Source organism: Megachile rotundata, chromosome 1 (assembly GCF_050947335.1).
Source record: "Megachile rotundata isolate GNS110a chromosome 1, iyMegRotu1, whole genome shotgun sequence".
Taxonomy (NCBI): domain Eukaryota; kingdom Metazoa; phylum Arthropoda; class Insecta; order Hymenoptera; family Megachilidae; genus Megachile; species Megachile rotundata.
The window spans coordinates 11,730,411-11,754,537 of NC_134983.1; the positions used below are offsets into that span (position 1 = coordinate 11,730,411).

The window sequence follows — 24,127 nt, forward strand, 5'->3', positions numbered from 1 at the left end:
AGTTCTGCAATATTTCAGCGGTAAAAAAATCTTTTAATTCTATCGTACTTAATTATACAAGGTCGTTAAACTAAAACGTAGAAAATAAAAGTCTTGAAATTTGTATCGACAAGATATATACTAAATAACATGTTAAACATCGAACGCAGTTTTCCGACTTTGTCAAGTAACGTTAATATACATTCAGTACGTTGTTTATTCATAATGAAACGTGCTTGAAAATTTAAGTATAATTACAGCTATCGATATTCAAGCAGTTTGACTATTTGTGATACAATACGCGCTACGATGATTATATTTTAACATTAAATATTCAGATGTCGCGAAAAAAATGTCATCATTAAAAATACCGTCTCGCATAAAAATGTGTTGAAGTAAAATGAAGAGATATTTATGTGAAAATGATTTTTCATCGAGAAAATAAAGTAGATCATTTTTAATAAGTTTGACATTTTAATTAATTTTGATTAGGTATTTGAGAAATTTTCAAATTCATTTTAACCCGGTGGAAAAGTGTTCGGTTCATAAAACCGTGGGTGCTTTTCTATCCTCTTCAATTTTTCATTCAAATTGATTAAAAAGTGAAAATTTCCAATTTGCAATGCGAAAATTAAAAGAGACGATTGTTGGTCGATTTGTTTAATTTTAACTCGAAAAGAAATTTGACAATTTTAGAAAATTCAAACATTTCAGAAGTTGAAATGTTGGAGTTGAAAAATGCAAATAAATGAGTCCAAAATAAAATTTAAACTGTATGAATCATCCATTAATTTAATAATGAAGATTCGTGTTCGGTCAGAAATTTCTCTTCGCAAATATCTTCGAACTTCGTAAATTTACTATGAGGTTAGTTTCGAGAAATTAAATAAATATAAAGTATCAACTAAAAATACCTATACATAGTATATTAACGTGATTATCGAATCGAGGTAACGTTACTAACTAAACAATCATATCATCGAAAATCTAATAGCTACTCAGAGAGAGGAACATGAAGAAATGTTTCGCCAATATTTCGTAAAATGAACGCATGATTTCAGTCTGTGTTCGTAGTTCGAATTTCATTTTCCATTGTACCGAAACAGAATGAAAATTGTCCATTTTAATTGATCGATCAAAAATCATGATAGACAGATCTACAGTTCGATTCGTTGAAACGTTGTACAAAACACATAGAATAGCGAAACGTGCTCGAGATAGAAGTTACAAGTGGTTATGATCGATAACGTTTAAAGCTATCAAATAAAGAGTTCAATTAAATATCTTGATCGTTGGTAGTGCATTTGTTCAAGGTTTTAATAGAACTTCTTCGCTCGCCAATTGTTGGATTTCGTCGTGGTATTTTGGGTAGTTTTTGCTTATGACTGTCAGACTTTGTGGACCATTGACTGGTCCGTCGCCCAAAAATGATCCATATTCTGGTCGATGGTTCACTTGCGACACTTGTGGATAATTTTCTTGAGTTCTATTGGAGTGATGTCGTACTCGATTCCTGGGGTACTCTACTTTCAGGCTGTAATTATATTTGAAATTTTTATTTCATACTTTTAGATTTTTCTTGGTTAGTTTGTACTTTTAGATATCTTCGTTAAATAAAAATATACATACTTCAATGTTATTACTAATTAAAATCTTTCGAATTTAAATTTGTTCTAAAGTTAAAATAATTTGGATAAAAATTTTGTTACGAATGGGTTTGTAAATTACAATTTTTCTACTAATAAAACTTACAGAATTTGGGGAAAATTGTATTTTTTAGAATCAATTAAATTTGAATTGTCAATAAAGAAGGAAATGATTCGTTTTAATATAAATTTTTGATAAAGAGGAACTTATGAGATCTTACTTGGAGGGTGGCCTTGAACCCCATTTAACACCATGCTTCCAATAGTTGTTCGCATTCTGTTCCGCTAAATTTCTCCTCCATGATGGTCGTCGTTTGTTCTGTTTGGTCGGCTTATGCGGTTCTTTTGAATACTTCTTGCCCTTCTTTCGGGGCTTTAACCTTTGGTTTTGCGGTGCGAAAGGATCAGTCGTTTTTTTACGTCTTCTCGCTGCGTTTTAAAGAAGACATTATATTCATTATTTCTTTCTTTTTGCGATCACCCACTGAACGGTGGATATGTCAGTTTATTTATGATGCTTGGTCAAAAATTATCCTTGGAACGGAAATCGTAATTGATCAACCCGATAATGAAAACCGTACCTTCTCATACATCTATTTGTATGTAAAAGGCGTGCATACATATGTACTACTTTAGACATGACAATACTTTACACATGCACTATTTTATAATATCAGATATACTCCTACATTTTCAAATTGTAAGTAATTTCTAAATTTTTAGATTTGTAAATGATCGATGAATGAAATTGTTCATGTGGCTGATAAACATACTGATCAGCAGAAATTGAGGGGTTCAGTGAAAAAGTACCATAGCATTCCATGGGGACTTGGACACAATGTATACTAATAATAAATTTCATATTATGTAATAAACTTAAATTAACCCCTTGTACTATTTTCACTCGTAACGCACTCTCAATTATCATCAATTTTACTCGAACCCTTAATATGCTTCAATTTGGAGTTCAAGTCCAATTATTTGCATACTCAATGATTGATACCTAACTGACATAATATTTCAACTTTCTCTGTCTATCTTAATATCGTGTCTGTAATTATTTTACTTCTGACTGATGCACCCAAATAAATCATACAACAAGTGGTTAATATTGTATCTATGATTAGTTACTTCTGTCTGATGCACCTGAATAAATTATACAACAAGGGGTTAATAGATAGCCGAAATATTTTCGACTATTCAAATTTCACTTCTCGTTTCATCGTATAAATGGGGCGTTAAAATTTTATATCGACCCAGGTTGCAAATTGAAACCGTTAGTAACGCAATATCGTAAATTTACACGAAAACTACTTTTTTTCATTGGATCATTAAAGTTCGTTAACGGTGCAAAAAAATTAAAAGTCAACGTGGTAGAACTAAAAGTAGATACGCTCTTTTGCACGGAATCCCTCAATTTCGGAATAATTTTACCTAACCGTCCAGCTTGCACCTCGCATATGTAATGTTTCCGTTCGACGCAACTTCGTGGACTCCACTTATATTTTAGGTTGGGGTCGATCGTAATGCAGTGCCAAGCGTACTGTTGTTTCGATTGTTCCGTCTGTGGTTTACCAAAATTTTGGAAAACTACCTTTTCGCCGGTTACTCCCCATTCCCAGCCCATTTGCTGCCAGTTAAATATTCCACCGATCCATCTCTCCAATTTCGCTGAAAACAGATAATCGTGGTCGAAATGTTACGATACATATTTTCTCGACTAATCTTTAAACCTACGCGATTAATAAAAAACGATATTACTTATATTTTCATGTGTGATTTTAAAATTTTGTTAGGACGTATGAATCGATCAAGGAGTGGTTCAATTTTTAGCAAAAAAATTTTCCACCAAAGTGAATTCCAATAATCTTATATTTTCAATAATTTACTCTATGAATTCCATTCTACTTTTATCAAATTATTTTCATTTATTTTCACTGTCCATAATACTTTGTCTTCAGACTCATAGTACTTTGTCGATTTGTGTATAATCGACGAGAAGTCTCGTATAAAGGAGCATTAAAGGACAGTGCATCGACGAGATTGAATAATATTATTGCACATTATGCACGGAATGAAATTTTACTTACTGAACTGGTCGCTCATCAAATATTTTCTCAGCATCCTGTCCTTTCCATTTCTATCGAGAATCGCCAAGGTGGCGTTTCTATCTTTGCAATGAAAATATGCCTCCCTCCAAGGTGCTGTACCACCGCTTAGATAATAGCAATATCTTTTCAATCGAAAGAATCCTACGGGACACGCGTAACGTCTTACATTCTCGTTTTGCCGGCCAATCCTTCGCCGGTTCTCCACCGCTGGACTGACTGTGATATTATAAGGCTGTACCACGACAGCTGATATGCCTGAAAAGTTGCAGAAAATATTTCGATATTACATTTATAAATTTATGGCAAGTTGCAATTGAGTTGAATACAGTGTGGCTGTACTTGGAAAATTGGTATATATTATTATTTATTTTGATTTCGTATTCTTATGGCGGATTTTTTAAATTTCAGAATTTGGGGAATTTTTATTTTTAGACTTGGATGTTCAAAAATTTTAATTTTTGGAATAGGTTGGAAAATGAACAAATTTGCAAGTTTAGAAATTTAAAGGAAGTCTAGATCTTTAATTCCAAAGTGAAATTTGAAGCTTTAAAAATTTAGAAATTCAGAGGGATTAGGAATCTAGGGATTGTATCATTTGAGAATGTGGTAATTTGGAAATGTGGAAATCTAGAAAGATAGTTTATTAGTTCAAAAATTTAGAAAGCTAAAAATCTAGAAATTTGAAGATCTTGAAAATTGAAATAATTATAGGAATTAAATCTATTAATTTAACAACCAAGTACCAATTTAAGTAATAAGAATTTTTTCTGTTAATAACCTGTTCTATTAATTTACCCATCTTCACAGAGGAAAAATCATACAAAGAATTTCCTGCAAATTTTCTAAATAACTTCAAATTACCGTGTCCCAAAAATAACGTCGTACCATTCATAATACCAGAAATTTTCGAAATTGATGAACCATGTATTATTCAGCAGAGTACACAACGTAGCGAGTGTGCGACGCGCATTAAACGAATGTCTCGTTCATGCAGTTTTTACTTCTTCGTAAAATAAATATACGCTGCGAATGTAGGTAGGTAGAAATGCACGGCCGTAAATTTATTACGTCATGCGTCTACATACTGCAATATGCAACCAGGCTAAAGTAGTTCAGTGTTACGGTCGTTCTTTCGCGTGCAATAATTTCTTCCACCTCACGGATCTCCTTTTATAGAGACAATTGAAAGAAAACGAATAAAACGTCCTGCGGAGGTCAGGACTCCCAGGACGTTTGATACATGTGGATTCATTTGTACTCTTTGTCCTTGAACGCGTTTTAAGAATTATGTAATTGTGCACGTGCACGTATACGCTTTACGGACGATTAGTTGCAAATGCTTGCATTATGTCGACTCGATTAGTTTGACAAACACGATACTACAAAAGGACGTTAATGATTCATGAAATTGAGAACTGTTACGTTAGACGATGCTAACAATTGTTGGGCAGTCGTGTTTTTATATCTGTGCAAATATTTTGAGAGATAATATTTGGTCTAGAAATCTTTTCCTTAGGATATATACTCCATTTGTGGTCACTTAGGATAGATACACCATTTGTGCTCATTCTTAAATTATTTCACTTTCAATAGTTTACGTATACGACACTTTCTTCTAAGTTTTATTATTTAGTTTAAATTTAATTCATAGGTGTACTATTTTTGATCATTGGATCATTTTTTCATGTATCAAGTATCTTTGGATTATTTTATTTTGGATATTTTGTAGGTATTCAAAATTGTCTCCTATTTTTTATATCAAAAGCTTGAATTTAACTTAGAGGGTAGATTTGTATTTTCCACTGTCTTATTTGTGGCAATTGTGTATGTGAAATTAGTTACTTCTAAATCCTAGTCAGGTACCGTATTTGTTCGTAAACTACTGTAATATTTGAATTAATAATAGCTACTAAGTACATTTATTAACCCTCGAATGGCGGAGTGGGTTTAATCGTAACGTATGTACACTTACGAAACGTACACAATGGTGCTCTTACCCAAATTGAATACTTAATATTTTAAAAGAAAACTTTCATGCATCACAACGTAGTCTATTTAGGTAATGAAAGTGAGAAAGTGTTTCAACTTCATCATTTCTTTTTAGAAATTTTTTGTATAGATTCTTTCCTATAATTTATAAATATATATTCAGTAGCAATTTGTAGATTAATGGTAACAGTTCAAATATTTAAACACAGAATTTTAATTTTAAACTATTCAGCAGCTGGTAATATCAATATCATAACAGTAATGATAATAACAGAAAGGAATGACTGTACTGTTCTAAAACTGAATCATCGTGAACGTTTAAGGTTTTTGCACCACTCTCGAGCGTTAACGCGAATTAAACTTCCGTGTAACGTGAAGAGTTCCTAACCCAGTTCAATGCGTTTGATGTTGTCCGTACTGCGAATCATGAATGATATCATCCGAGAAAGTTACGCGATGCATCGACCACGGCAGTATTGCATTCGTGTATGGTAATTGCTCTGCTGGAAACGTGAAGTGTCGATTACACCGTATATCTTCCTCTTTCGTCGTTTATTGCCTAGCTCAAGGGAATATCTACGCCAGAAAATAGGTTACCAATTGATTCAGCTCTTTTCATGAATTCCATACTGCGTTTAACCACATCTCACTGTTCTATGTTCGTTAAAATCTATTTAGAAAAATAACAGTCTTTCAGTCTTCTCGCTTAATTCAATCACTAAATATCTTCACTCTATTGGACCTTTGATGGTACTCTACAGATATAAGATCTTCACGTGAGTTTAGGGTAGAGATCTTAATAAGCATTATATAATAATTTTTATTAAATATGTCTGGAAAATTTGTATCTTAGCTACTGTGCATTTATGATCAGTTAAGGAAAAGTACGATGGAGATAGTAACCTATTGAGTAATTAGTGTATGTTTATTTTGCAGAGTTTTACATGCAAAAATTTACTGATGAATGTAGGGTATTCCCACTTTATTATTACATAATTCAGTAGGGAAAAAGAACAGAACTTAATTAGATATTATGTTATCATTTCAAAATTGCAAACATTGATTATAGATGTTAAAATCATTTAACATTTTTGCTATCACTTTTTGATAACATTCACGTGTTTGTGTATTTATGAATGCACCGCTTGCGCGTTAAGTTAAGTGAACCAACAGTAATTGTTAATTAACAGACGTATTTCAAAAACCATTTTAATACCTTCCATTTACAGATGTAGTACATTATTAATATTATATTTATTTTATGCACGGCGCCAGTTCGAACGCGTTACTTTAGCAACCATCAGTTCGGGTCATCCGACATTTGTTATCAGAGAAATTTTTATGCGCGTGTTTCGAAATACGCGTCGCTATCTCATTTGAATTTACAACGACCACTAGAAGAACTATTTACGACTAAAGTACGATGTTCTTGACTCGTTCGCGTCAATAACGATTTTCCCCGCGCAACAAAGCCGATTCCCTCAGAATTGAAGTTCACGCGGGAGAACCATACCGGTGGAAATTTGCGCTCGTTGAAAAGCGTACGATGCTCGTTTCCCTCTATGCGAATCGTAAACGTTAGCCATTACGAACGTTAGCTTTATCCTTTCGTGTATTCATTCGCGATCTCGTCGGATGTAGTCTCGTCGTTATTTCCGCCCTCGGTTTTGCAGACGTTCAATGCAAAATCCACCTTTCAGGAGATACCATGCTCGAATTGTTCCTTTTAGTCCGTGGCAGATTATGACAAACGAACGACCCATCGATTAATCGAAGCAAACGTCTGGCTGCTTTCAGTCATGCGTTACTCGATTCTTTCGACGGGGAACCTCAACTTCTATGGACGCGAATTTGCATGCGATTTGCGCATAAATTCCCAGTTTCTGTCTTCGTTGTGGATCACCGTTCGATATTTTCTTCGATACTAGTTTTCCCGTCGATATTTTTATGCCTGTTGAATATTTATCGCCGTGCTGTTAGTTCCCCTCTATTTGCTCTGCTCGTGTGCATACTTTAAACACGGCGAAAATGAAGCTTATTTCGTTGGACCGTAAAACCGAATTTAAGCGATCCAGATTAATTTTTATCGTAAAACTGTGTTATTTTAGTGTTACTAGAATACACTTTGAGGTAAATGATCGTATCACCGAACATATAAGAATCTGATGGTGCGAAAGTAGCCATTTAACGCATCTTTACATAAACATGACTTCATTTTCTTTGAAAAATGTCGGAAGAGTGTTACTGTACATCAGAGCACAACATATTCCAAAGATTATAAACTACAGGATTTTACGACTTCAAAGCTTTAAATTTCCAGATTTTATAAATTCTAACTTTCCATACTCAGGTTTCAATGACCAGATTCCCAAACTTCGGAATATTCCTCAGATTTCTCAAATAATGAGCCATCGTTGTACCACTTTTTTTATCATTGTATCGTTAGATGTTTATCAATATATCTGGTTATTTTTCTTATTTTCTTTCAAGTAATGTACCCTGTCATTACAGTGCAGTGTCAGTTCACTTCTGATATTAATCATAGTAAACCAAGTCTACAGATTTCCTTTAAAATATAATTCTTGTTATCACCATGACTGTAGAAAATTCGGTAACTGCCAGGCAGAAACGTTATCGTACATATCTTGTAAAGCTGTTCTTTATCTCTTATCAGTATTCGCGTATCAGCGAAAATTTGCGATGCAGAGTTACGTCAAGTTCTATCAGCAGACTTTGCAAACTTGCTTGCATATTTAAATATTGATGGATATTGACGCTACGTGTTTCCAGATATTCGCGATCCGACAACGTGTCGTAAGTGTACGGTGAACTTTGATAATTGAATTGTCCCGGTGTGGATGTTAGCGATAATTAATATTCAAATATAACAAGAGTCCCGTGTATTTGGATCTCGACGTTTGCGAGATATCTTCGTTGTAGCGTAGGTTTCACCTGCATTCGTATTCAAGGTGCATCTTCTCTCTGTATTACATAAAACGCAATATCTTTCTGTGAATCTGCTTATTATGTTATAACAAGAGAATCGTTCAATTGAATTTTATGCGGTTTTTCCCTATGATGGTAAATACATTGTGCAGGTTAAATTGCTTCCTATATAGCTGAGCTGTGATCGTAAACACGTAGCCCGCCAAGGCTTTTCTTTTTCTATAGAAAAATATGAGCGATGGAATCTTTATTGAGAAATTGATATGTGGAAGGACGATCATTGCTTGGACAAACTACATATAAGGATATAAGGATCTGGATATGTTAGATAGAAATTTCAGAGTATAGGAATTTATGGATTTGGGAACGTAGACGATTGGATCCTTTAGGATTTCAAGATTTTTGTATATAGAAATTTAGTGTTTGAATATTTACGGGTATGGGGATAGCAATATGGAGAGATAGGGATACGGGGAGATAGGTATACGGGGATATAGCAGTACGGGGAGATAGGTATACGGGGATATAGCGGTACGGGGAGATAGGTATACGGGTATATAGCGGTACAGGGAGATAGGTATACGGGTATATAGCGATACGGGGAGACGGTAATACGGGGATATAGAAATACGGAAATATCGGAATTTGCAAATCTCCGAATTTAAAAATCTAAGAATATAAGAATATACAAATCTACAAATATTCCGGAATATAGTATCATGTATTCTATCAATAGATCCATCCATTGACATTCGAATCTAACATAAGATCCTAGAGATAATACAGAAATCTAAGAACATCCTGCGGACCTAGAATACAAAGATCCATTGATGTCACGCGATCACTCGATATTTCCAGTTCATAGTAAATATTAGGACACCGGTATCGCACACTTTCACTCAGTTCATACCTTTTGAATTTTTCTACCGCTCTACCCAATTCAATTGTAGCCCTGACAAAGAGTTTCGAAACTCTTTACGATGCACAGGTATGTCCCTTGCGGGTTTACGAATGCTATCAAGTTTTACTGCTGAGTTTACTCTTCTATTTCCTTGGAAGCCGATATGCGAGGAAGTTCAGATGCACGAAATATCTTTTTTAGCTCCTAGTATTCCACTCGTTTCTGCGGTACTATGAATTATTGGAATTCCAGGCTTTAAATTTTGCTACGTTGACACGTTGCTTTTAGAACGAGGCAAGATTGGTTGGAAGTTGCTTTATTGTGTCGGTAACAATGTATGCTACTTCGGAACCGGATTTCTACCCACAGTTTTTGAATCGATTCTGGATATGTGTAGCGTTGAGTTGAAGGCGCTTAATTGTTTTACGTTATTGCTAATTCAGTTTCGTTATGCATATTTTGCATTGGGCAATCAACATGTGCCGCTTGCATTCATTTGTATGGAACGTTCTTGGGACGTCATGATGTGTAATTATAAGGTGTATGTGACACATGCAGTACCGTTAAGGTCACCGGTGAACATTGACGTAACTAAGCGCATAGAGTTCGAGTTTAATTAATAAATAATATAAATAAACGTTGATAACATAAATTGAAATAATCGTACTGCATCAAATTATGAATATTATTTTCCGTACATATATCACTAGTTAAAAACTAAAATAATCTGTTCCACTTTATGGTTGCGTGAAAAATATGTGTATCTTGCACTCTGAAATTACATGCAAATTATCTTACAATATTCAGCTTTTTAATAGAAGTAGATATTTTATATGTAGGACAAAAAATCACGTTTGATATCTTGAAATATCAGTAAATTACATGTCGGGTAGAATAATTCAACAAATTTGTCCTATTTAAATACGGAATGTTGATTCAGCTGTCTATGACAATTAGAATATGTGTTATTGAACTCCTCTTCACCTGTTCAATTTTGTAATTGTAAATCATAGTTATTGTGTAATCTATCCTCGCTCGAGTCAAAGAATATCTTGCAGTTTCATTCTCATTCATTAATCGATCTAAATATACCTGCGTAGGTATGCGCATGTACGAGACTTTTAACTATTACTTTCTAGACATTGAAATTATTTTTTTAAGATATTTTACTATTTCTAAAGTAAGTTATGCTGTGACAAATATTTACTTGTATTTGCTGAAATACCATTTATTAACAACTAGTAGCTATTATTAATATCATGTATAATACTGATCCTGTATCTCACGCAATAATTGTATGAGATATTATATTATATATAATAGTTACCAATACTAGTAATATTACTAGACATTGCTATTAATAGTAGTAATAATAATAGTAGAAATAGTGTTGATAATAATAGTAGTAAAAATAATTTCCTAAAATTTTCTTCCACTAATAATTAAAAAAAAGTAAAAAATTGTGGATGTAAACGGCACAATAAAATGTGAAGAATTCGCAAAAGGCTATTAATGTAACAAATCTATTTTGAATGAGACACCTGTTCGCAAGTATGTATGCAACTCAACCCAATTACGTGATTTATGTTCGGACAATGGTCGATGTGAAAATTTCTATGTGTTACGCTATTTTTGCTCCACAATTGTGAACCGATTTAATACCGTTGTATCTGGTCTGCGTGCACAATCCCTAACAAAAATAGATGGCCGATCTATTCGGACCTCTGGGTACCCACCAATGTAGCCTTATTTTTTACTATATCAGATTACGTAATAATAAGTGTTTCTACAAAATTAATTAGATCTACTGAACATATTTATCGAATTTCATTTGCATGAAATAACTTTTTATGAAATTCCATCGTGAGATTCTGTCCGTTTTGTCCTAAAAGAAGCAATCGAATTTATTTATTATACAAAAGAATGATGCTGATATAGGATTTATTCTCGGTGGACCGTGATTCAATAAATATGGAAATTTTCTCGCGAGTCAATGCAAATTAAATTATCTCCTTCAAGGTAATTGCAAAACTTGTGGGACAATATTTATTGCTTAAAATTTCACGTGTTACGTTTGAAATATTTATGACTGTGTATTTATTCGGATATCAGACAGGATCGATGATTGCTCCAATTTTGTATGGAAAAATTGATTAATAAGCTGTACTCCTCCATTTTCAACTACCTTCGAATATCGATCGGTGAGACATGACATCGATTATATCACCGTTTTCTTTCTCTTTATCTCAAGCTATCTGGACGGCTCACTTACGAAGATACGAATCTTAAGTTGCGTTATCAAGTCGCCTAGTTTCTCTTAAGACTGCTATTAGTCACGATTATTTCTACTATACTAATTACATGGCGCGTAACCATACCGGATATTTTGCAGATATATTATTTACACGTAACAGGTACAAATTACTGCAAATATTTACTTTTGCTTGTACAATTTGCTTGTAATATTCTTGTCAAATTATTTTCTATAAAACTTTATGAAACTAATAAGAATTCTGCAAAATTAATAACAAATGTCAATTTGTGTATAAAACAGAGCAAACGAATTTTTAAAAAGAATTATAAGATGTTGTTATTACAAAAATAACTGATAATGTCTACTTTAAATAAATTTTTATTCAGATCGTATTCATTACCTCTGAACAGATAAATTTTATTCGAAAATTATATATTTTTGTTCTCTAAAAAAATCATTTGTTATTCTGAAATATATTTCATTAAAAAAGTTTCGTAGATTATACGTCACTCAGCAAGTAAATTGAACGAAGTAAAGTAGGTGACTTAAACAGTATGCTAAAATGAATTGGGATAAATTTAAGAACTAAATGAAAAATTTTCGTTTCGAATGTTACTGAAATTGATTCTGGGGATCGCATATTTTCGTTTCCGGTATCAGCGTAATTTCTCTTGGGATTAAGTTGATGAATGTCTTTCGTTATATCCCGTTGACACTCGTAACAAATTCTGGCGGTATTTGTTTTCAAAGCTTCTATCAAAGGATTTCATTTCAAAGCACTTTCATATACGACATGTTTTAAATGCATGCCGCAAAGTTAATTTCCGATTGAAAGAAATACTCATGTTTTCAATGTTCCCTTTTTTCCATTCATTCCCGAAATTGAATTTATTAACGTGTTTCTAGTTGTACAGAATTATCCAGGAACTCTGATAAAAAATCGAAGTTAACCGAACATGGGAAAAATGTTATTAATCTTTAATCAAATCATACTCTGTCATTTCGATGATAATTGTGAAAATCACAAAGGAAGGATATTTCTACGATTTCAATTTTAACAAATATTTTTAATATATTAGGTACCTGACAATTTTTAACAATATACAATTAGAGTACTTCTGAAGTACTTCTGAAAGATTTTGAAAGAGAATACTTGGTAGATAAATGGGTACTTCAGATAATGGTTCCCAGAGAACAATATATTTGAAAATTCGTACAATGGAGTGTTTAATTTTGGTATACTTATCCACTCATTAAGCAAGTAATTTCTGTAATAAATTTCAAAGGTTTCCACATAGTCACGTTTCACCGCTTTTACATGTAATATAATTTGTATAAATTATTTTGTTTAGTCTTCTATGTAATGATAAAAGTGTGCAAAGAACTGCGAAGCAGGTCAGTACATTACTATAATGAAGATGTTCATAATTTATTGCATGAATTGTTCCACACGATTAATGGTTAGATAACAAGCATACTGAAATTGAAATAAAACCTCTCCTGTTATTAAAACAATACGAAGTTGAAATTTAACATCGTTATTATTAATGTAGCATTTAAATTGAAATTTAATATTCTTATTAATACTGAGCGGAAATTGAAATTTAACGTTCTTATTATTAATACAATAGTGAAGTTGAAATTTCACATTTTTATTACTTATGCATTCAAGTTGAAATTTAACATTCCTATTACTGAATTAAATTTGAAGATTAATATTCTTGGTACTGAATCAAAATTGAATTATAATATTCTCATTATTAATATAGCGTAATGAAGATAGAACTAGTTATTGGTATTGAAATATTAACAATTTCCAGCAATCTTTCCCGGCATTTACCGTGCCAGAATATAAAAAGAGTGCTTTGGGCAAAAAGGGAATCGATCCCAGATTTCCAATTACTAGCCAAGCAATCATCTCAGTTCGCCAACGAAAGTTCCGCAAATTCCAGCTTCATATATTCACAGCACATGTTCAAAATATATCTCAAAAAGGTATCTACAATATTTCACACGTTTTGCAAAAACTCAAAATATCGTAGATCGAAAAACTCTTCACTGTGCACTGTCGTAAAATATTTCTCGAATTTAAAATCTATAAAAATATCACGGAGCATTCGAAAGGGTAAAAATCGTCGACGTTCCTTTACCTGCGGCACAGAGGATCAGGAACAAACACCTTCGCATGATTTCCACCTGTTCAGTCGATGATTTACTCGCCGTAGTGGTCGGTGCGTAGATAAAAACGCGTAAACAGAATCGTCCTCATCCTCGTTCACGAGTCGCACTTTGATCCGCGCATCAAGGGATCTCCTTCGATCGGATGGCTCGATTTATATCGATCACTGACGGAACGTGTTCGCGATCTGTCGGCCTCGTCGTGCACGAGTGCAAACGAACGCGGGTAGAAACTTCCACGGTGGAGGTTCGCGAGCGACTGAAACCGCCGCTTCCATTCCGCTCGTCGTCAAGGTATATACGAGCCGAGCTTTCGATCCGGACCCGTGCTTCCCCCGTGTGTGCCCGCATACTTTCTCGATCTGCCGGCATTTTTCAGGGTCCTGGCCAGATGCGACCCGCGTACGTTTCGTTTGTCAAACGCCGCGACGCCCTAACAATTTTTCCTAAATTTGCTCCAAAATCGAATCTGAAATTGGACATTTTAGAGATTGGCGGATTTTGCGGGGATAACAGAGATGTTTTGAGTGACGGTCTTGTGAATTATCTCTGACGACCAGAGGCAACTCAGTCACTTTTCCTTATACATCGGTAGAGATTGGTTTTAGATATTGGCAAAAGACTTTGATTAAGTTTACGTTTTGATTGGTATTTGCTGTAATATCGGTTTATTTTGTAGGGAATAATTTTTAGGGATAGTGCAAGTATATTTTTCAATGTGATAGTTTCTGGTATTATATATCTAGTATATAAGTGTTGCAATTAAATGATATGTTGAAATTGAAATATATTAGATTTAAGTATATTATATTAGTGATGTTTCCAAAAATTATATTGATGGTATGATATGTAGTAATACGCTGTAATATTTAATTTCGCTAAAGTACCTTGCACGTATCCTTGAAATTAGAGATCAGTATTATGTACATGCGATATGTACTATATACATATAATAATTGTCGATCATTTTTTGCTTCTATGTGTTTTTGTGTTTGAATGGAAACATACAGAGAATCGTCGTTGCAGTTTTATGGTTCTCTTTATATTTGAATACGAAGTATTTTAGTACTTTAGTAGGCGATATGCAACTGCATCTGTAAGTTCATAAAATACGATCAAAGTGGTTCGTATCTTCGAACACTGGTTTTTCAATTGCTCAATCTTTTTAATTTTTATATCTCTATGTTACAAAATTTCTGAGCCACTAAATTTCTAATTTTTCGTTGAAAATTTTTAATATAAAAAATTTAGAAATTTAGAAACTTGATGTGTAGGAAATTTGTAACGTAAAAATTTGGAAACGTAAAATTTGATAATTTGAAATTTGAAAGGTTTCAAATGTAGATACTTAGAAATCTGCTATTGTTATATAATCTGGTTCTGTTCAAATATCCGGATACTATATTAGGAATCAGGTGCGATAATCGAAATCATTGTCCATGTAAATTCACCTAATAAAATCAGCAATTTATTAACAATATAATGAAAATTTTGATGCGGACCTGAAAAATTCCTAACTTGTTTTTCATTTTTGTAGAACGAAGCTATTTCAATAATCCTTCGTCGATAAATTGGGATTTAGAGGATTAGAGAACTTTAATAAAAGTTCGCCGCTATAAATCCAATACGTAAAACTGTTCAGAAACATGTGTAATGAATCGTATTTTAAAAATTGCAGTCGAGAAACAGTGAAAATCGAGAAACGAAAATTATTTACGATTTCAGTCGCCGTTTTCCGGTCTCGCAAAAATATCCGTACCGCGAAGAAATATTATTTCTATTAGAAAACGCTGTTAGTGCAACGCTTGAATTTCAGCTAATGAAATATCGAAGTATAATGTATTCAACATCATTATTTCACACGTTAATATCTGATTTGCATGCTAAATTGATTAACCTCGCGCGTGTATGCAAATTTTATTTCTTGCTTTGCGAGAGTGATAACTGTATTCGCTATTTTTAATTTTATTGGTTTTTAATATAATTGTGAAATGTATTTATAATATGTACTATATTATATTGTATTTATTATAGTACATTTATTATATTATATTCATAATGTATTTATAATATATTTTCTTAAGTTCTTTACAATTAAACAGAAATTTTTAAAATATAAATATATGACAATAGTAATGTTTGTGAACTTGAAGTTGAAAGACTTTGAATATGATTAATGATCATATTAATAATTTGTGATTTTAAAGATTTATAAATTTCAGTGTTGGTAGATTCGAAAAGTTGCAAATTTGAAATTGTGTATATTTTTAAATGACTTGAAGATTTATAAATTTGTTAACTTCAAAATTTGAGAACTTCCAAACTTAAAAGATACAAAATTTTTCCATGTGGAAGATAGAAAATTTGAAAGATGACAAATTAGTGAATTTGAAAATTTGAACAATCGAACACCGGAAAGAACAGTTTCTGTCCTTCCTCATTTCTATCGTGTTAACAAGTCAATATTTAAAAATCTCTTCATCATCCTCGAAATAATAACATGTGTTATCTCGTTCTATCACACAAAGGTGACCATTCTGTTTTATTCTCCCAGTATTTTCAAGCTAGCCTATTTTCATAGATTACATTCATCATTCCGTGACTTTTCATCTGGCGAATAATAGGATGGATGATATCGATTCTGCGCTTGGTTAGCTGATAAATGTACTCTCTGTATGCGAGAATATTCATTTCATTTCTTTCTCTATCTTTCAAAAATGTCATCCAAACTATTCCACATTTATTTTCTCGCAAATTCATACGGTATATCTTCATTCTATTGCATGACGCATCCTACTCGTAAAGATATTATTCTCTGGTGATTAATATTCCCACATAGTTAGCGAACAAGGCAACATTTTTCTAGGTTCTTCTTAACTTTTTCAAGTCTACGTGGATTCCACATGCGAAACGTATCGCTAGGGATTTGTCACGCGGTCTCTCAACGTCAGTTACTTTTCTTTTCTCGAACACGAGTACCTATCTTTAATTAGCGTATTGTTCCGGCTGAGAAATGGTTGAACAGCTTACAGATTCTTTATTTAGAAACGTATTTCAGAAACACGACTTCGGATTTTCTTACAGCTGTGCGTTTGTTTCTTGAATACAACTTGTGAGTTATTGGTGCTTGAAAATGTTCGTGGACGTGTCGTGTGAAATGTTTAGGTAAATAAATTTACGGCAAAAATTTTGAAATTAGACGAAAAATGTTGCAATGCTTAATTGTGAAGAAGTTGTGGTCTCAGTGAAAAATTTGAAGTTCCAAAATTTCTTAGTATGAAAATTTATAAATTTGAATATGCAGTTTCTCTACTTTTCAAATTTCTAAGTTTGTGAGATGTAAGATTTGTAATTTCTAAATTCCTAAGTTTGAAAATTTGCAAATTTAAGATATCTCCATTTCTAAAGTACGAAAGTCCCAAATTCTCAGTATGTTATACTTATATGAATATGTTATGTATTCTGGGTCAAAATGATCCACTGCTGTGTCTGATCGTCGCTAAATAATTTCTGTAGTATTAATCATTAATAAATATCCCAAAAAAGGTAATTGATCACCAAAGTCGTACACCTGCTAAAAATTCAATTCAACAAGGTATATATTAGTAACAATTAAAATCTCGTTAAAAAGTGCCGAAAGCCGTCAGCAACGTAGATTTATGTAACGATAAACAGGTGGTCGGATGATTCACACGAGTGAATTTCGGGCGATGATAAATAACCATTTCTCCGATAATAGAAAGCGTAATGGTGATTTCATTCGTTCGCTGCGATCGTGGGTAGACCCGAAGTTACGTAATCGCGATCGTAATTGAATACGAAAAAAGTTCAAACAGCTCCGCTTGGCATTTGCCATCAGTCAAGGATGCGTGAATTTGAAATTGTAATCGCGACGGTTGGGTAGCCTCGCTGATTTCATTCGGATCGCGGGTAAACGATGACCGTCTATGAGGGCGAGTACCGATGTCAACCTGTGAGTTGGCGCGTTAAGAGGTTGAGAAGAGCTAAGGTACAATTGGTCAGAATCAGTATATTCCGAATCTCTACACTTCTGAATTTCTGCATTCTAGAATTTCTAAAATTCCGAATTTTTACACTTCCGAATCTCCATATTTCCGAATCTCTACACTTTCGAATCTCTACACTTCCGAATCTCTACACTTCCGAATCTCCACATTTCCGAATCTCCACACTTCCGAATCTCTACATTTCCGAATTTCCACACGTCTGAATCACCACACTTCCGAATTCCTACATTCCCGAGTTCCTGCAATTCCGAATACCGACATTTCCAAATCTCTACATCCCCAAGTTCCTACGTGTCCAAATCGGTACATGTCCAAGTCGTTATATCCTCACATCTCTACATCCCCAAATCGGTCCATTACCAAGTTCCCACATCGCCAAATTCCTACATTCCCAAATTCCCATATACCCAAATTCTTACATCCCCAAATTCCTGCCTCCCCAAATCGACAATATGAACCTCAAGTGCGTCATGAGTGCATTATGCATAGCTCACTCACCAACTCATGAGTCGGCATCAGTAAGTTTCATGATCAATTGCAGAACAAAATTACACCTCGGTTGCAAAATTTTCGCGAAAAAAATTCAAACCTTTCTGGGTATAAAGATTTCAAAGTATTTTAATTACTGTACCGACTGCAGGGTTTACAAACAGCAAACATTTTGCGCGTTCTGCGAAACATTTGTGCGTTATGGTTCCTCGAATCTCTCTACGTTTTCTGAATTTGTTGACATTTCGACAGAAAATTGGCAACTGTGGAGTAGAATAAACGTGAATTCAGAAGTGAGTGATTATTTATTGTCGAATATTCTGGTATGAGGATATTTCTGATTGTAGACATTACTTCGATGGTAGGATGATTAATTGAAAATGTAAAATTTCTGACGTTGTTTTTTATTAATATTTAAATGTAACATTGATATTTGTATAAGTAGTACACTATTTTTTATTGTGCAACTTTTTAGATATTTATGACTGGATTAACCCTTTGTACACGAAAGTATTTTTGCTGTTCGAGATTACGACCCTAAAATTTTGTGTTAACGAACTTAATGAATTTTGAAGTTATTTCAGTGCTATGTGATGTCTAGTTCACTGTGTTCATCACATGCATAACACTCTAGATTTAATTAAAAAATATCTATTTCATATTGTTGAATTAAATCAAATGGAGAGTGTGAGTCACTTTTCGAGTGCAAAGAGTTGAAATTATCGTCTCTGATTATTTACAATGATTAATGGTATCTTATATTATTTACTTAAAAATATTAACTGAGATATTAATTAAAGATTAACTGGTTTCACATTTATAAAATATTAAAAACCTTTCAAAATTCAACAGAAATATATTAAAGTCAATTTCTAAAGATATGAAGCTGATATACTTGATACTGCGTTGATACCGGGGCGTAGATTTAGAAAAGTAACATTTCTTCAAGTGATTCTAATTAGATGAATAAGATACGTTGATTTATGGGAACATAAAAGTTCGATTTGGTTGTTGCTTCTGTTTAATGTTCCAAGAAATAATTACTTATCTTCAGTATCATTATGAATGAAATAAAAATAAGTAGTAATAATAGCGTATTTAATTGCAGGATATACGCGTTAAGTTTAATCGCTCTCACTTAAGGATGCGTTATATAAAGTAGATACAAAAAAATATTAGCCTTGTCTGATTTAATTACATACTCAACAAAGCATAATTAGCTCATATTGATATATTGCCTATATAATTTACAGAAAGTATCATGATTAATGAATATTTCATAATTGTAGCACGTGTTATTAAGGTGCATTAGGGTTCGCAACAAACTCTAACATGCTTATTATTACGCATATCTCCCGTAACACGCACTACAAATTTAGCATTATTTAATAATTAAAATAAATTAAGGTAAATTCTAACAAGCTCAAGTTCTCAGATTTTTGAATTTATTTTTTAATAACTAAATTTCTTAATTTGAAAATTAAAGTAAGCTTGTAAATTTAAGATTTATTTGAAATTTTTATAGTTGCAAAATTTATATATTTGGAGGTTCGAGTATTTCAAAATTCGATATTTTTAAATTCCTCAATTTTTAATTTGTTCTACTTTTGATACTGTTTATAGTTAATACCAATTTTATAATTAATACCAATTTTGATATTTTTAAATTTTTTAAATTTTAACTTTCTACGTTTCTGAACTTTCACACTCCTAAGTTTTTAAATTTCTAAAATTTTCTGAACTCCTAAACTTGCAAACTTATAATTTTTATATTTCTAAATGCTCTCCAATTTTCTGTGAATTTTTAAAACTCGTATATTTTTTAATTTCTGCATTTGAAAATCGTACACTTTTACACATCACGGTCTCTAAATTTCTAAATTTAAAAATACAAGAATTCAGAAGTTAAAAAATTCTGAGAATTGAAAATTTAAACTCCGCGATATCTCATCACAGTACACGGGTATCGCTGCCCATCAGCTTTTCTCTGGGCATTCTGCCCATCCCAGCTTTTTAGGCACGCGCGAGCAGCCATTTTCATTTTTCTTTTCTTCCTGCTTGTCACGTTAAATATTTACTCGTGTAACAGTTAGGTGCATTTACAAGCTCTTCTCGTGAAACTCTTCTATAAATATGATAGCTATCGTTTCTTGGCATGGATGCATGGTGAATTTGCAATTTTCGTGTAAGAAAATGTACAGAATGCAGACTATCCGATGAACCTCTTTTTCGTGCCTCGAGGCTGGTAACAGCTGAGCAAATATCATTATCCTTATCGTTATTGCCTCGTCCTTGAACTCGACTACATTCACTTACCTTATGATGGTATTCATAATTTTTTGCATCAACAAAAGCGTGTCAAAAATAGATGGGAGATATACAATCTTTAGGTATTTTGTATTCTTTTCTGCGTATAATCGTTTGTAGTGAACTGAACAGCATGTGGAATGTGTAGAATATGTGGAGTCACAAATTTAGCCTTTGTAAGTTTTTAACTTTAAACTTGGAAATTTAGAAATTAACGAGTCTTCACATTCGGAAATTTAGAAATTATTAGGTTTGATTTGTTGAATTATCATGACGCACTCATGACGCACATTACACTTCAGGTGTAACAAATCAAAATTATATTCGCATGATTGAGTTTTAGGGATGATAGTGTCTCTAAATTCGAAATATAACTAACGTTTCAATTTTCCTTACTTGTCTCAACATTACTAGTAACTAGCTCTGACCGAAGAAATCATACATTAAGGGGTTAAAAATGTATGGTCTAATTTAGAAATCCTCCAATTTAAGAATTCAGAACGTTTGGAGCGTATAAATTCTGCATTTGGACATTCTAAATGTTTAAATTCCCCGGCTAGTAAATTGAATACTTACCCGGAGACGTAAACCAGACATCTGTCATTCAAATATAGGGTATCCCGTCGAGGAATCTAAGTGTTACTACCAAAATGGAACACTTTATTTAGCGAGTTTTCTCCGGTACCGCATAGTCATCGTACTCAAAATACAGACTGCATTTCCGTCCTTGGAGGTATTTCAGCTAGCTGGATATATTCCTTTCAATGTTCTCAAGATTCCTGAAGCGTGTCTCTCGCAGTTGTCGTTAATCATCGTTTGCATTCTAGCAAAATACTTGTTCGCGCCGTTTTTCATTCCTTGCTCTGGACGGGATCCAGCGAAACAAAAGGATTTTCCGAGTTAATTTGTATTTACTGTCACGTAGTCGGCTTGTATTTTTATTATGCGCATACGAGTACTACGGCGGAACCGTATCTTAATTAATCCTTTCCGTTTCACTTCATTTTCGCCCGATGCTCTGCCCGACTGCAAATTTTCATCTGGGCTTTAAAACGTGTTCGACGATTCGTTTCTTGTTTCACACTCTCGTAGCTCGCTCCTTAACGGACAGTAATTTTCTCTTAATTGCGCGGATTACGAATATCGAAGGTCCTTCGTTTTTCTTTGCCCGTCTGAGCTCCGTGATATTTATTAACTCTTGGTTGCGGAATAACTGCTTCGTGTACGCCAGATACGTTTTTCTGCTTCTTTAACCCTGACAGCGTCAGAAGAGCATACTTTATGCCCACCATGCTATCTCGAGAATTTACGCTAAAATAAGTACTTAACGCATCGATGGCGAAACAGATCGTTTTCTGCTAAATATTTATTTTCACTATTTGTTATACGAATCATTGATTTCTATAACACTAATTATTATAGCTAGCAAAATAATTTCTAGATAAATGTTTATATTGATTGCATATATTCACATTTATTTTGTTATTGATATTGAATTTTCATTTATTTTGAATTATTGTAAGACTAGTGTTATAGTAGAAAAATGTTTCTTTTGTATTCACTGAATAATTTATTTCTTTAATAAAATTTTGCAAGCATCAAACTCTGCAGACATTTAGATATTAGTATCTAAATATTTTTCGAACATCCAGATATGACAGATAGATCAGATCTAACTGTGATTTATAAAACAAAACTATTCAAACATAAAACCGTCAGAAGTTCCGCACTCGGCTGCTCTCAGAGATTAATGCGCCACTTCGATGTTGGAGAACATAAATCCATAAATCTGTTTTCCTGTATACCCAGAAATGTGATGCTTAATTCCTAATAAAGTGTATCATATTTCTTAATCAACCCATATCAGCTTTCAGAGTGTCTCGTAGAACGCCGCGTAATATTTCTGAAACAGTTGCAGGAAGCTGTCGTATCGAGCCATCTCGAAAGGGTCGATATTTGACAACGTCGAGATAAAATCCGACGAACAATCTCTTTCGAAGAGATTGAAGTTCGATGAATTTCCGCGATGACTTCGTTAGCGATGGAATTGTCTTCAAGGAACATAGTTCTTAGAACGCTGTGAACAGTTTAAGCTGGAGTAACGGACTATGCTCTGGATTCTGGTGATATCAGTCGGACATCGAACGCTCGAAAGAGATGAGTCTGTCAGATAAACGTTCGTCCAATTGGCACCCGGCCATTTCGTGAATGTCCCGCGACGGTATTTTCGAAGTGGGTTTACACCTAAGTTTAGTTTACCGCGATTGGGAAAGTCGTTCCGTTTCGTGACGTTTCAAATGACCCGTCCAGATAGAAATGAACCTTTCAGTTCCGATGTGCGGGGTGGTCTGTTTACTCTCTTTTAACTATTTGTTATGGTTTCATGTAATTTCGTTTCCTGACACTTTAGCCCTTTACTCCCTGACGTAACTTTGTGCTACCACTTATGTAAAGCATTGCAACGCTCCAAATATGCTTTGGTTAGGACCTATAAATACTGTTTCTTTGGACTCCTTCGAGATCTTATGATCTGCCACCAACATTCGGACATATTTAGATACACAAAGGGGATGCAATGCTTTTGTAATTTGATTGCATATTAATTATCCAGGCATTTATTCTTATGATACGTCATGGTAGTTTTTATTGCATTTAGTACATTCGAAGTATGACTGTAATAGGGACAATTTCTAGATCTATAGTATTAATGTCATGGTACTAAATGTCACGATATGCACTTATGCTTAAACAATTTTCAAATGCTTGGAATAAAGTTTGAAATAAAAAAATAATTTTCATATAATTCTTGGAGGACTTAAAGTGGTGATGGGTTGCTGTAGAATACATAAAATAAATTTCAATATTATTGTCCTGTTTCCCCTCTCTTCATTTACAAACTATTCTACGTTTGTTGAAATGAAAATTTCCTTCAAATGTAAGAATATTTTCTGAACTACTTCGTGTTACAAATCTGTTTCTATCGAAATATTTCAACAAGAAAATTACGATTCCGTCGTAAACGATAGATGCAATTCCGTTTGAATTCACGTGAACCAGTTCACGAAAGAAAATGCTTATGCTCGAAAATGTTGCGTCCATTTCTTCAAACGAGCTGTCGTCACGAGTAAGCACAATGAAATACAATTTAATAAATGTCTCTTCTATGATGTTCAATATTGACATTGCTCCAATAGTAGGAACGAATTCGCGTTTCCATATGCGACAGGTTTTTCTGAGTAAACGTGTTATAGAAAATTGCGACCCGTTCGGGCGGAATTTATTTCGAAACAATAGCTGAA

The 24,127-nt window shown here is 33.4% G+C and overlaps 2 protein-coding genes across 3 annotated transcripts in view; one reads left to right on the plus strand and one right to left on the minus strand.

Moving 5' to 3' along the window:
- Positions 1 to 24,127, plus strand: part of barc (RRM1_TatSF1_like and RRM2_TatSF1_like domain-containing protein barc) — a 71,440-nt gene that overhangs the window by 2,203 nt on the left and 45,110 nt on the right. The window lies entirely within an intron of this gene.
- On the minus strand, positions 179 to 14,287 carry LOC105661923 (uncharacterized). The gene is made up of 5 exons (XM_012280676.2): positions 13,977 to 14,287; positions 3,716 to 3,991; positions 3,060 to 3,296; positions 1,847 to 2,054; positions 179 to 1,513 (listed from the first exon to the last, which is right to left on the minus strand). Exons 1-5 carry the CDS (start codon positions 14,011 to 14,013, stop codon positions 1,288 to 1,290), a joined length of 984 nt encoding a protein of 327 aa, XP_012136066.1. The 5' UTR covers positions 14,014 to 14,287; the 3' UTR covers positions 179 to 1,287.